The sequence below is a fragment of the Piliocolobus tephrosceles genome, chromosome 5 (assembly GCF_002776525.5).
Source record: "Piliocolobus tephrosceles isolate RC106 chromosome 5, ASM277652v3, whole genome shotgun sequence".
NCBI classification, from domain to species: domain Eukaryota; kingdom Metazoa; phylum Chordata; class Mammalia; order Primates; family Cercopithecidae; genus Piliocolobus; species Piliocolobus tephrosceles.
Window position 1 is genome coordinate 136528923 of NC_045438.1, and position 13337 is coordinate 136542259.

Sequence of the window (13337 nt, forward strand, 5' to 3'; positions counted from 1 at the left end):
GGAGTGAGCAGCGTGACTCAGGCCTGGCACAATGCCAGGGACAGACCCAGACAGACGCGCCCCTCTGCCCTCCAGAACCAGGGCCTCACTCCCACCCTGCAACCCCCCGGGATTCAGGCACCCAGCCCCTCTGCCCCCACCACAGATGACAAGAGGATTTTGTGGGAAAATATTTTATTGCTGCCATCCCCATGGTGAGCTGCTGGGGTGAGCGGGGAAGCAGGTGGTGGGTCACAGCATCTTCTGGAATAGGGCGATGGCCTCATCCACCTTCCTGAGCTCTGCTTCCGTCTGTTGGAGCTGGAGTGGAACCAGGGGCTGGGTGAGGACCCACGTCCAAGCGAAGAGACCCCCAGACACCCAGGACAACAAAGTTGGAAAGATGAGCGAGGACCATGGAAGGTCAGTAGCTCGGAGGAGGCGTGAACCTGGCTGGCCTGGCTCCCCACCCATTTCCGCCAGCACCCCCACCCCCATTCCCACCTCCACCAGCACCTCTTGGGTCTTGCCTTTTTCCACAGAGTGGTCAGTCCCCAAGAACAAAGGAAACTCAGAGCCTACATGCTCCCCACGCAGTGTCCCCACGTAAGCAGGAGAGCACAGGGTCCCAGGCCAGTCACTTCATTTGTCAGATGACGATAATATTACCCCCTCCCAGGGCTCTTGGGAGAACCAAGTGAGATGAACCAGGTCCACTCGAGGCTCTCTAGCTCTTGGCCTCCGTGACTGATTTTCTGTGTCTGTGCAGTTTACTTACTCCATTACTCCTCTCTGGTGGAACCCAGGAGGCAGGGGACAAATGAGACTGGCCTTCCAGGGTCAGCCCGGTAGGCTTGAAAGTAACTGGTGGGAGGTCCAGGGCTCCCGACTACATGTGGACCCTAAGCCTAGCCTCAGGCATGCGGGTTTCCACATTTCAGGCAGCTGGGTGGGGTATGAAGGGTCTGATTGGGAGATAGGATGCCCGGTTCTAGGTCAGCCTCCATCTCCGACCTGTTGTGTGACCCTGGGCTGTGCCCAGCCCCCAGCTGCTCCCCATGTGTAAGGGAAGGGCATTCTATGGTCCCTGCTCAGAGCGCCCGGGCTCCATGCTTCCCAGTGGATTCCCCAGGTTTGGGTAGAGTCCAGCTTCCAGACCAGGGTTGGGTTTTGTTTTGGATGCTTTGTTTTTTTTTTTTTTTTTTTTTTGAGAGAGAGGGTCTTCTCTCTGTTGCCCAGGCTGGAGTGCAGTGGCGTGATCTCAGCTCACCGCAGCCTTGACCTCTCAGGCTCAAGCAATCCGCCCACCTCAGCCCCCCCGAGTAGCTGGGACCCCAGGTGTGTGCCACTATGGCCAGCTAATTTTTCTATATTTGTTGTAGAGATGGGATTTCACCATGTTGGCTGGTCTCAAACCCCTGGGCTCAAGTGATCCACCCACCTCGGCCTCCCAAAGTTCTGGGATTACAGGTGTAAGGCACTGAACCAGGCTGTTTTGTTTTTTCAGGTTAGCGGGAATGGAGAAGGAACAAAGAAATCTGTAACTGGTTACGATCAATTAGTCGTCAACACCACTGTACTCGCACCAGCCCAGACCAGGGTTTTGATGGAGGAAGTGGATGGTGTGGGAAATGCCCACTCACGCCACACACCTTGGCTTCATCTGCCTCCTGCACTTCGAGGGGCACCTTGACAGGGTAGCCTGAGGCGGCACGGCGTTCCCGCAGACGCTGGGCCTGCCGCTGGGCCTCAACTCGCTTGGCTTGCAGCTTGCCCAGCTCCCGCGCAGGGTCCACCAGCCCCTGCAGCTGCAGGTGGATGGAGCAGCGATCAGAGGCCAGAGCCACAGCGCAACCCTGCGGGGCGGGAGCCCCCAGGGCCAGAACAGCCACCACACCTGCGCTGGACAGCGCCTGCACGTAGCCCGACACAGCCGACGCCAGGGCGCCCGTGGCCTCATCCGCCACTTCCAGGAAGCCTGCCAGAGAGGGAGAAAGGTGAGGCCTAGCTCCATGGAAACAGGAAACCAGTCACTGCTGGACACTGGGTCGCAGAGTGGGCTGAGGGGACAGTGGGATGGGGTGGACATGGGGGCCTGAGGCTCACAGTCGGGCCGGATCCGGGTGAGGTTGTAGTCAGCCCGCAGGGAGCGCACAGCTCGCGTGATGCTTAGCGCCAGCTCAAGGGCGGCTTCTGCCTCAGGGTCCTTCCAGGAGCACTGTGGGGTGGAGGAGGGGGTGAGGGGGCCTGGAGGGCAGGTCAGACTCCCCTCTCCAGGCCATGCCGTACCTCTGAGGGCTCTGGGTAGGGGGTAACACAGAGGCTAGGGGGAGCTTGCGGCATCCTCCGGGGCAGCCTCTGAAACAGCTCCTCCGTCACGAAGGGCATGAAGGGCGAGAGCAGCCGCAGGCCGACGTCCAGGCAGGTGTACAGGGTCTGGCGGGCACACTCGGCTGCCACCTGGTCTACCCCATTCAGTACGGGTTTCAGGCACTCCTAGGGGACGAGAGGTACAGGGCTCACGGCTGGAGGTCTAGCCTTGAGCCCTCACTGTGCATGTGAGGACTGGGAAGGGGATGGGTTGACTTAGGTCTCAAGGCCAACTCTGGCAAAACTGAGCCCAGGGCTCTGCTGCCTACCCACCCCCACCGTCCCCTGCCTCGCTCTGCTCCTTCTCACCAAGTAGACATCACAGAGCTCATAGAGCCAGAAGCTGTACTGGGCGGTGGTGGCGGCCGGGAAGTCGTAGGCCTGGAAGCCTTGATTGCTGAGCCTCACAGCCTCTGTCAGGCGGCTGCGGATCCAGCGGTCCACCAGGCTTTCATGACCTCCGGGCTTGGGGACAGAGGGTGTATCAGCCAGCGGGCCAGGGGAGGGTGCCAGAACCCCATGGGGGCAGGAGTCATTGGTAAATCTTCACCCAGAGTCTGATGAGTCCAAAGCAACCATCTATGTGCCAGGATCTGGGAAGAAGTGACAGGCCCCAGCCCCCAGTGCCCCGGGCTTTCCCTTTAACTGTCTCTGTGTCTATCTGTCCCCCCGGCAACATGGAGGCCACTCTGGACAGGGGTGCAGCCTGTGTGGGCCCTGCTCAGTGATTCCTGTGCCCAGCCTTTGCTGCTCACCAGGTCCTTACCTGGGAGGTGGGTGAGGGCACAAAACCCTTCCCAAGGCCACGAAGGGCAAACTTGGTGGCATTCCAGAGCTTGTTGCAGAAGTGGCGGTAACCCAGTATCCGGTTCACATCCAGGTTGATGTCACGACCTGGGTCGGGGGTAAGATGTGAGTCCTCATCATCCTCTTCCCAGCCCATGCCCACCAGAGGCTCAGGGTGGAGAAGAGGGATGGGCCTCACAGAAGGAGGGAGTGGCTGGGAGGGCAGCTTTGGGGGCCCTACCCTGGGACGTGTAGGCACATAATCCAAACCGGAGAGCATCGGTGCCACACTCGGGAATCCCCGCTGGGAAGTCAGCTTTCTACAGGGAAGAGGCAGAGAGAGGAGTGTCCTCAGCCAGCCCCATCCACGCTGTGCTCCTGCTCAGCCCAGCCCAACCCTCCACACCTGCCCTTCTTTGGCCTTCTCCACCTCGCTGGGATCCAGGTTGCTGTTCAGTAGCTGGTCGTGGAGGCCCTGAGGGTGGAGTGGAAGCAGTCAGGTGGCTGTGGCCACAGCCCCGTGGCCCTTCCTGGCTGGCCCAGCACCCAGCCCACCTGCAGGGAGACTCCATAGATGACGTCCAGGGGATCGATGACATTGCCTAGAGACTTGCTCATCTTCCGGCCGTGAGCATCTCGCACGATGGCATGGAGGTAGACCTGAAGAGCAGGTGGGGAGGCCCATGAGGCTCAGTCCTCTCCTTCCCCGGCCTCAGCCCCGACCAGGACTGTGTCTGGTCTATGCCACTGTGAACCTCACGTCCCACTGAGTGTCCCCAAGAGTTCGTTCAGTGCCTTTATGTGAACAGAAGCACTCCCTCCTCTGGGAAGACGAAGCCCTGGGCACAGGAATCACTGAGCAGGGCCCAGGCTGGATTTCAACCCCCCACCAGCCCCTGGGTCAGGCCTGCCTATAGCTAACTCCATGCCCCAGCCACGCGGGGCCTGTGCTGCAGAACAGGACAGCAGGAGAGGAGGCTGGGGGTGACGGGAGGGTCTCAGCTGTCTCCGCACCTCTCTAAAGGGCAGCCTGCCCGTGAGCTTCAGGCCCAGCATGACCATCCGGGCCACCCAGAAGAAGAGGATGTCGTGACCGGTCTCCAGCAGTGTCCCGGGGTAGAACACACTCAGGTCTTCTGACTGAGGGCAGACCAGGGTGTGAAGGGGAGCCAACACCCACCCTCCAGTCCCCTGTCCCGCCAAGCCCTGGCCCCAGGAACACACCTGGTTGGGCCAGCCAAAAATGGATAAGGGGAAGAGGCCGGAGGAGAACCAGGTATCCAATACATCCTCATCTGAGAGAGGCCAAAGGTCAGAGGTCAGAGGGAGTGGAACTCTGCCCCCAACAACTCCCTCCAAACCCTCAGAGCCCCTCCTTGCCTTGCTGGAGACTGATCTTGTCAGGCGACACTCCGAACTCCTTGGCTGCCTTCTCCCGGGCCTCCGCCTCGTTGCGTCCACTCACCCAGTACCGCCCATCAGGGTCCTGCCGCAGGTGCAGTGATTACCCAAGGGGGTGTGTCTGCTTCTGGCTCATCCTGCCCCTCCCCCCACCAAGGACCCAATAAACACAGTGTTCCCCCAGGGTGACCCAGCAGCTAGCTCTGGCCGTCTGCTCACCTCCCCAGGGGGCACTGCTGGGTCACTGACAGTGACAAAGTAGGCTGGGATGCGGTGGCCCCACCACAGCTGCCTGGAAATGCACCACTCCCTGCAAATGTCGGGGAGGGGAAATCAGGGAGGGCCTAGAGGAGCCTGAACCGAGCCCTGCTCAGCCCTTGGCAAGCCCCTCCCACACTGAGGGCCCTACACACCGGATGTTGTCCATCCAGGCATGCCACGTGCGCTGATGGGCCTCAGGCAGGATGCGGAGGTCGCCTCGAGTCACAGCGGCGCTGGCAGCCTGGGCCATCTCCCCGCAGCGAACGTACCACTGCGGCCGCAGCAGAGGCTCTACCACGTCCTTCGACCGGCTGTGGGTACGCATAGGTGAGAAGGCCAGGCGGTAAAACCCTAAGGAGCCCTCCACCTTCCACCCCTCTCAGGCCCCCACCCTCACTTGCAAAGTGGCACCACCATGGGGTTCTCCTCAACGCCACGGAACAGTCCCCGCTCCTTCAGCGCCACCAGCACCGCTTTCCTGGCCTCAAACCTGGGCAGGCCCTGGGTAGGAACGATGCCCATCATGGCGATGCCCAGCCACCCCTCCATCTCCCTGGCCCAGGCACTCATGCTCCAGGCAGCCTCACCAGGAAAGGCGGAGGCACGTTGATGAGGGCCCCCCGGGAGTCCATGATGCTGATGGCCTCCAGCCCGTGCCGCTGCCCAACTTCATAGTCGTTTTGGTCATGTGCAGGGGTGATCTTCACAGCACCTGGGTGTACATGGGGACGCCTGGGTCATGAGGGACTCCACGGAGTTCCTTCCTACACTCACCTCTTTTGCAGAAGGATGTAGCTCCAAGACCACTCCTGGCCCCCACTTGTCTAATGCAGTCCCTTGAGAACCACCCCAAGCTCTGCCTATTTGGCTGAAGCTTATTTTCTTTTTCTCTGAGAGAAGATGGACAGCTAGGGTGCAGCTCCAGTCTTTTCCTGTCCCCATAGGACCAGCCCCTTGCCTACCTGTGCCAAAATCCATGTCCACAAATTCATCGAAGACAATGGGAAGGCTCCGAGACAGGAATGGGTGGACCACGTTCTTCCCCTTCAGGTGCTGGGGCAGAAAAAGATACCAAAAAAGCATGAAGTGGGGCCAGACGCCGTGATTCCCACCTGTAATCCCAGAATTTTGGGAGGCTGAGGCAGGCAGATCACTTGAGGCTGGGAGTTGGAGATCAGCCTGGCCAACATGGTGAAACCTTGTCTCTACTAAAACTACAAAAAAACAACAACAAAAAAAGTTAGCCAGGTGTGGTGACGCATGCCTGTAATCTCAGCTACTCAAGAGGCTGAGGCATGAATACTGCTTGAAACCCAGGAGGTGGAGGTTGCAATAAGCCAAGATGGCACCACTGTACTCTAGCCTGAGCGATAGAGAGACCCTCTCTCAAAAAAAAAAAAAAAAAAATGCATGCAGGAGCCTGGTGCCATGGCTCACATCTGTAATCCCCACACTTTGGGAGGCTGGGGCAGGAGGCTTCCTTGAGGCCAGGAGTTCAAGATCAGCCTGGTTCACAGAGCAAGACCTTGTCTCTATTTAACTTTTGTTTTTTTTGAGATGGAGTCTCACTGTGTCGCCAAGGCTGGAGTTCAGCGGAGTGATCTCGGGTCACTGCAACCTCCACATCCCAGGTTCAAGCGATTCTCCTGCCTCAGCCTCCTGAGTAGCTGGGATTACAGGCACCTGCCACCACAACCGGCTAATTTTTTGTATTTTTAGTAGAGATGGGGTTTCACTACGTTGGCCAGGCTGGTCTCGAACTCCTGACCTTATGATTCGCCTGCCTCAGCCTCCCAAAGCGCTGGGATTACAGGCAGGAGCCACCACGCCCAGTTATTTAACTTTTTAAAAATGCACGAAGGGCTGGGCCCAAGTCCTTCCTTTCCAGGGCCCTGACTATCCCAACACTTGAACTCCCCAAACAGCCCCCAATAGCTCTACCATCAGAGCTGGGAAAGACGCTGAAGACCAGTTTCTAACCCAGTTTCCTCTCCTCAGCCAGGGTCCTAAGTCCAACCCCTCCACCCCATAAGGATGGGAGCCCTTTTTGGCCAGGATTCCTTCCCTAACTGTGGACAGTCCCCCACCTGGTATCTGGTATCTTTGGGGTGCACAGCTACAGCCACATCTCCCAGCATTGTCTCGATCCGAGTTGTTGCCACCACCACCTCCTCGTCGCTGTCTGGGGTGACAGAAGGCCTTGTGGTCTTGGCCCTGGCCCCTTCCTGCCACTCCCAGCCCAGGATCCTGGTGCCCCTGGCTCCTACCTGAGCCTTGGACCTTATAGGCAAAGGACACGAGGACCCCGAACTCCACCTTCTCCTTGTAGCCAGGCACAGAGAGCAGGGTGCGACCTGTCAGCTCCTTCTTATCCACCTGTAAAATGGGTATTTAGAGGGGTGGCCCAGGGGCCAGGGCCAGGGCAGATTGGAGATGGAGACAGGCCAGGTTGGGGGGCGCACCTCAATGTCAGAGATGGCAGAGTTGAGGGTGCAGGACCAGTTAACGAGACGGGTACTGCGATAGATGACACCTTCCTCGTGAAGCCGGACAAAGGCCTCTGTCACAGCTGCTGAGAGTTTCTGGGGTGGAGCAGGGAGAAATCAGAGAGATGGGCCTTGTGCTGGAGGCCCAGGCAGACACCCAGGGCTCCAGTGAGGCCTGGCCCATACAGAGTCCCACTGGCCAGTACAAAGACCCCTCTGAGGGGAGTACTTTCTTCTTTCCTTGAGCGGGAGAGGGGACTAAGGGAACACAAGAGCAGGCAACAAGTCTTGTGATGCTGTAGATGGCAACGAAGACACTCAGCTGGGGACAAGTACTGGTGCAGAGGACCCTGGGAGTTCAGGCTCCATGGGAGACGGGGTCCTGATCATGTGCCATCTGGAGGAATCTGGAGCTCCCAGAGCCAAGACAGGGAACATGAAGGGCCACAATATGGAAAGGGCCATGGCGAGGGGTGGGAAGTGGCATTTGCAGCTGAGCCCTCCGTGGTGTTTTACGTGGGCCAGCTCCTGAGAGAGGGCCGCAGCACCTGTGCTCTCTCCTGTGGGGGTCCCACCCTGGGGAGACTCCTACTCCTGCCCCAGCTTTGAGACCCCGCCCACGCACAGGGTCCATGGTGAAACAGGCTCGATCCCAGTCCAAGGAGCTGCCGAGCTTCTTCAACTGGTGGTAAATCCGGTCACCTTTCCTGGAACAGACAGACAGGCTGAGGTCAGCACTCATGCCTGGGCTGGAGGGAGACATCAGGTGGCTGACTGGGCAGTGTGGAGATCACCTATCCCCCTGAAATTTACCTGGTCCCTAGAGCCAACTGACTCTGCCTCTGTGAGAGGGTCTGACCCTGTGGCCAGGGGTTATAGGTGACAGAGGTCCTCTGGATAGGGGACAGGGGGGCAGGGCTATGATGCCCACAGGGATGCTGCATACTTACTCCTCCTTCCACTTCCAGACCTCCTGTAGAAAGGCCTCGCGGCCCAGCTGGTGCCGGCTCAGCCCCTGCTCACGCCATAGCTTCTTCTCCACCACCACCTGGGTGGCAATACCTGCATGGTCACAGCCAGGGTTCCATAGGGTGGTCTCCCCACGCATACGGTGCCTGTTGGGGGGCATGGAGGACCAGAGGGTGAGTCAGGCCAGTGGGGCCTGGCACCAAAGAAAGGAGAGGCTCTAGGCAAGGAGTCAATGGACTCTAAATAAAGAAGCAGGGAGGCCAGGCGCAGTGGCTCACGCTTGTAATCCCAGAACTTTGGGAGGCTGAGGTGGGCGGATCACCTGAGGTGGGGAGTTCGAGATCAGCCTGGCCAACATGGTAAAACCCTTCTCTACCAAAAATACAAAATTAGCTGGGCATGGTGGCATGCACCTGTAATCCCAGCACTTTGGGAGGCCGAGGTGGGTGGATCACCTGAGGTGGGGAGTTCAAGATAAGCTCCAGCCAACATGGTAAAACCCTGTCTCTGTTAAAAATACAAAGTTAGCTGGGCGTGGTGGCATATGCCTGTAATCCCAGCTACTTGGGAGGCTGAGGCAGGAGAATTGCTTGAACCCGGGAAGCAGAGGTTGCAGCAAGCCAGGATCATGCCATTGCACTCCAGCCTGGGCGACAGAGTGAGACTCCATCTCCAAAAAACAAACAAACAAAAAAAGAAAGAAGCAGGGGTGGAGCTGGAACCCTTATGATTCTAAAGCTAGTCAAGGAGAAAAGATTTGCAAGAAGAGCCAAGGCAATATGGAAAAAGAACAAAGACAGGCCTGCGTGGTGGCTCACACCTGTAACCCCAGGACTTTGGGAGGCCAAGGCGAGTGGATCACTTGAGGACAGGAGTTCGAGACCAGCCTGACCAACATGGTGAAACCCTGTCTCTACCAAAAATACAAAAATTAGCCAGGCATGGTGGTGCATGCCTGTAATCCCAGCTACTTGGGAGGCTGAAGCATAAGAATCGCTTGAACCCGGGAGGTGGAGGTTGCAGTGAGCTGAGACTGGGCCACTGCACTCCAGCCTGGATGATAGAGTGAGCCTCTGTCTCAAGAAAAAAAAAAAGAACAAAGAGGAGGCTCCTGCCAAACAGGATAGCAAAAGTTCTACTTGTTAAAATAAATTACTAAATAGAAACAAAATAGTGCCTGCAAACAGATACAAGCAAATTTAGTATTTGTGAAAGGTGGCACTTCCTATCAGTAAAATAAGGATAAACTATTCAAAATATTTGTTTGGAACAACTAGCTAATTATTTGGAAAAAATCTTCCCCTTATCAATAGTCACAAAAAGAAACTTTAGATAGATTAAAGAATTCAAGCCAGGCACAGTGGCTCAAGCCTATAACCCCAACACTTTGGGAGGCCAAGGTGGGAGGATTGCTTGAGCCCAGGAGTTGCACACTAGCCTGGGCAACATAATGAGACCTAGTCTCTGCAAAAAAAAAAAAAAAAAAAAAAAAAAACAAAAGCCAGGCATGGTGGTGTGCACCTTTGTTCCCAGCTGAGAGCCTCTGTCTCAAAAATAAAGAAATAAATAAAAATAAAAAGTTGATATAACTCTATTCCATTAAAGTAATGGGAGTATCTCACATTTTATTTAAACCATGTTCACTGGAAAAAAATGTGGCTACCTTAAGAGTTTTATAAGAAAAAAAAAGAGTTTTATAAGAAGTATGTGGCCAGGCGCGGTGGCTCACGCCTGTAATCCCAGCACTTTGGGAAGCCGAGGCAGGCGGATCACTTCAAGTTAGGAGGTCGAGACCAGTTTGGCCAACGTGGCAAAACTCTCTCTAATAAAAATGCAAAAAAATTAGCTGGGCGTGGTGGTGCACGCCTGTAGTGCCAGCTACTCAGGAGACTAAGACACGAGAATTGCTTGAACCCGAGTGGTGGAGGTTGCAGTGAGACAACATCGAGTCACTGCACTCCAGTCTGGGCGACAGAATGAGACTCTGTCTCATTTAAAAAACAACAAAAAATTATTCATTCTGTTCTCATGTAAACAAACTTGGAGGCCAGGTATGGTGGTTCATGCCTGTAGTCCCAGCACTTTGGGAGACTGAGGCAGGAGGATTACTTGAGCCCAGAAGTTCGAGACTAGCTGGGGCAACATAGCGAGACCCTCTCTTGGTTTTGTTAAAAAATTGAAAAACAGGCCGGGCGCGGTGGCTCAAGCCTGTAATCCCAGCACTTTGGGAGGCCGAGACGGGCGGATCATGAGGTCAGGAGATCAAGACCATCCTGGTTAACACAGTGAAACCCCGTCTCTACTAAAAAATACAAAAAACTAGCCGGGCGAGGTGGCGGGCGCCTGTAGTCCCAGCTACTCGGGAGGCTGAGGCAGGAGAATGGCATAAACCCGGGAGGTGGAGCTTGCGGTGAGCTGAGATCCGGCCATTGCACTCCAGCCCGGGCGACAAAGCGAGACTCTGTCTCAAAAAAAAATAAATAAATAAATTGAAAACCAGGGCTGGGCATGGTGGTTCATGCCTATAATCCCAGCACTTTGGGAGGCTGAGGCGGGCAGATCACAAGATCAGGAGATCAAGACCATCCTGGCTAACACGGTGAAACCCCATCTCTACTAAAAATAAAAAAAAAAAAATTAGCCAGGCGTGCTGGTGGGCGCCTGTAGTCCCAGTTACTCAGGAGGCTGAGGAAGGAGAATGGTGTGAACCCGGGAGGCGGAGCTTGCAGTGAGCCAAGATCGCGCCACTGCACTCCAGCCTGGGTGACAGAGCGAGACTCCATTTCCAAAAAAAAAAAAAATTGAAAAATTGAAAAATGAAACAAAAACACAAACACAAACACAAACAACTTGGCCATTGTATGTTATGTGTATTTAACAGAACTGTTTGGCTGGGGGAGATGGCTCATGCCTGTCATCCCAGCACTTTGGGAGGCCAAAGCAGGCGGATCACAAGGTCAGGAGTTTGAGACCAGCCTGACCAACATGGTGAAACCCTGTCTCTACTAAAAATAGAAAAATTAGCTGGGCATGGTGGCGGGCACCTGTAATCCCAGCTACTCAGAAGGCTGAGGCAGGAGAATCACTCGAACCCAGGAGGCATAGGTTGCAGTAAGCATGCACCACTGCACTCCAGCCTGGGCAACAGAGCGAGACGCCGACTCAAAAAAAAAAAAAAAAAAAAAAAAACCAGGCCAGGTGCCGTGGCTCACGTATGTAATCCCAGCACTTTGTGAGGTCGAGGCGGGCAGATCACGAGGTCAGGAGATCGAGACTATCCTGGCTAACACGGTGAAACCCTGTCTCTACTAAAAAAAAAAAATACAAGAAATTAGCCGGGCATGGTGGCTGGCACTTGTAGTCCCAGCTACTCTGGAGGCTGAGGCAGAAGAATGGCATGAACCCAGGAGGCGGAGCTTGCAGTGAGCTGAGATCGCACCACTGCACTCCAGCCTGGGCGACTGCCTCAAAAAAAAAATAATAAAAATAAAAAAATAAAACAAGTAACTGTTTTCCCAGCTCTCAGTTACTTGCAAAATGCATAAACATTACATCCCCAGTGCTCAGTGCAGGGGGGACACATAGTTGGGCCCAGTAAATATCTTTTTACCACATTAATTTAGTACCTAAGACACCTGAAAAAATTCTCAAAATTTAAATATAATAAACCCTGGTTTCCAAAAATGGTAAAGTCATTTTAAAACACTTTTTAAAAAGATTTGTCACCTATAATATTACTTTGTATTTATTACTAATTAAAATATTAACAGTGAAAACAAATAGTAACAGAAAACAGGAGAAACATTTACAATAACAGGAAAACTACCACACAATAATAAAACAGAAACATTTACAATATATAACAAAAAAATCAATACCCAGAACAGGTAAAGAATTCTCAAAAAAAATTAAAAAGAAAAACAACAAAGAATCAATAGAAAAACAGGCAAAAGATAGATAGACAATTCACATAAGAGTAAACCTGACTGGCCAAGAAACATGGAAATAGGTACAATTTCAATAGTAATCAGAAAAGTACAAAGGAAAGTAACAGAGGTATCATTTTTTTGCCCATCAGATTGGCAAAACTAATTAGGCAACCCTAATGCTCAGGCTTGGAAAGGGTGGGGAAATGAATCCTCTCACAGCAATTCCTGGAGGTATCAATCAGCAAAGCCATTCTGCAGGGCAACTTGGCAGCTTCTGTGCATACTTAATACAGGTGTGCCTGCCGACCTAGCAGTTTCACTTCTTGATAGCTACACCAGCGAAACCCTTCCACACATGCTTGAGCAAGCATGTACAGCAGGGGTATCCAATCTTTTGGCATCCCTGGGCCACATGGAAGAACTGTCTTGGGCCACACATAAAATACACTAACACTGGCCGGGCGTGGTGGTTCACGCCTGTAATCCCAGCACTTTGGGAGGCCAAGGCGGGCAGATCACGAGGTCAGGAGATCGAGACCATTCTGGCTAACATGGGGAAACCCTGTCTCTAGTAAAAATTAAAAAAAAAAATTAGCTGAGTGTTGTGGCTGGTGCCTGTAGTCCCAGCTACTCAGGAGGATGAGGCAGGAGAATGGCGCTAACCTGGGAGGCGGAGCTTGGAGCTTGCAGTGAGCCCAGATTGCGCCACTGCACTCCAGCCTGGGCGACAGAGTGAGACTCGTCTTGAAAAAAAAAAAAAGTAAAAATAAATAAATAAAAATACACTAACACTAACGATAGCTGATGAACTTAAAACACACACACACACAAAATCTTAAATGTTTAAAGAAACTTTACAGGCCGGGCGCGGTGGCTCAAGCCTGTAATCCCAGCACTTTGGGAGGCCGAGACGGGCGGATCACGAGGTCAGGAGATCGAGACCATCCTGGCTAACACGGTGAAACCCCGTCTCTACTAAAAATACAAAAACTAGCCGGGCAAGGTGGCGTGCGCCTGTAGTCCCAGCTACTGGGGAGGCTGAGGCAGGAGAATGGTGTAAACCCGGGAGGAGGAGCTTGCAGTGAGCTGAGATCCGGCCACTGCACTCCAGTCCGGGCGACAGAGCGAGACTCCGCCTCAAAAAAAAAAAAAAAAA

General features: G+C 54.2%; 1 protein-coding gene across 2 annotated transcripts in view; it reads right to left on the reverse strand.

Annotated features, from left to right (window-relative positions):
• Positions 1–157: 157 nt before the first annotated feature.
• Positions 158–13337, reverse strand: part of VARS1 (valyl-tRNA synthetase 1) — a 20429-nt gene continuing 7249 nt past the window's right edge. For both annotated transcript variants that reach the window (XM_023188855.2, XM_023188854.2), the window contains exons 9-30: positions 8234–8398; positions 7909–7990; positions 7260–7379; positions 7065–7173; positions 6885–6979; positions 5760–5850; positions 5385–5509; positions 5195–5298; positions 4950–5108; positions 4756–4846; positions 4516–4621; positions 4360–4430; positions 4150–4275; positions 3691–3795; positions 3542–3610; positions 3377–3455; positions 3116–3243; positions 2659–2814; positions 2269–2475; positions 2086–2197; positions 1632–1957; positions 158–300 (exon numbers count right to left, since the gene is read on the reverse strand). In XM_023188855.2, the coding sequence (XP_023044623.2) occupies positions 232–300; positions 1632–1957; positions 2086–2197; positions 2269–2475; positions 2659–2814; positions 3116–3243; positions 3377–3455; positions 3542–3610; positions 3691–3795; positions 4150–4275; positions 4360–4430; positions 4516–4621; positions 4756–4846; positions 4950–5108; positions 5195–5298; positions 5385–5509; positions 5760–5850; positions 6885–6979; positions 7065–7173; positions 7260–7379; positions 7909–7990; positions 8234–8398 (2695 nt within the window). In that variant the 3' untranslated portion in view covers positions 158–231. The remainder of the gene's footprint in view (positions 301–1631; positions 1958–2085; positions 2198–2268; positions 2476–2658; positions 2815–3115; positions 3244–3376; positions 3456–3541; positions 3611–3690; positions 3796–4149; positions 4276–4359; positions 4431–4515; positions 4622–4755; positions 4847–4949; positions 5109–5194; positions 5299–5384; positions 5510–5759; positions 5851–6884; positions 6980–7064; positions 7174–7259; positions 7380–7908; positions 7991–8233; positions 8399–13337) is intronic.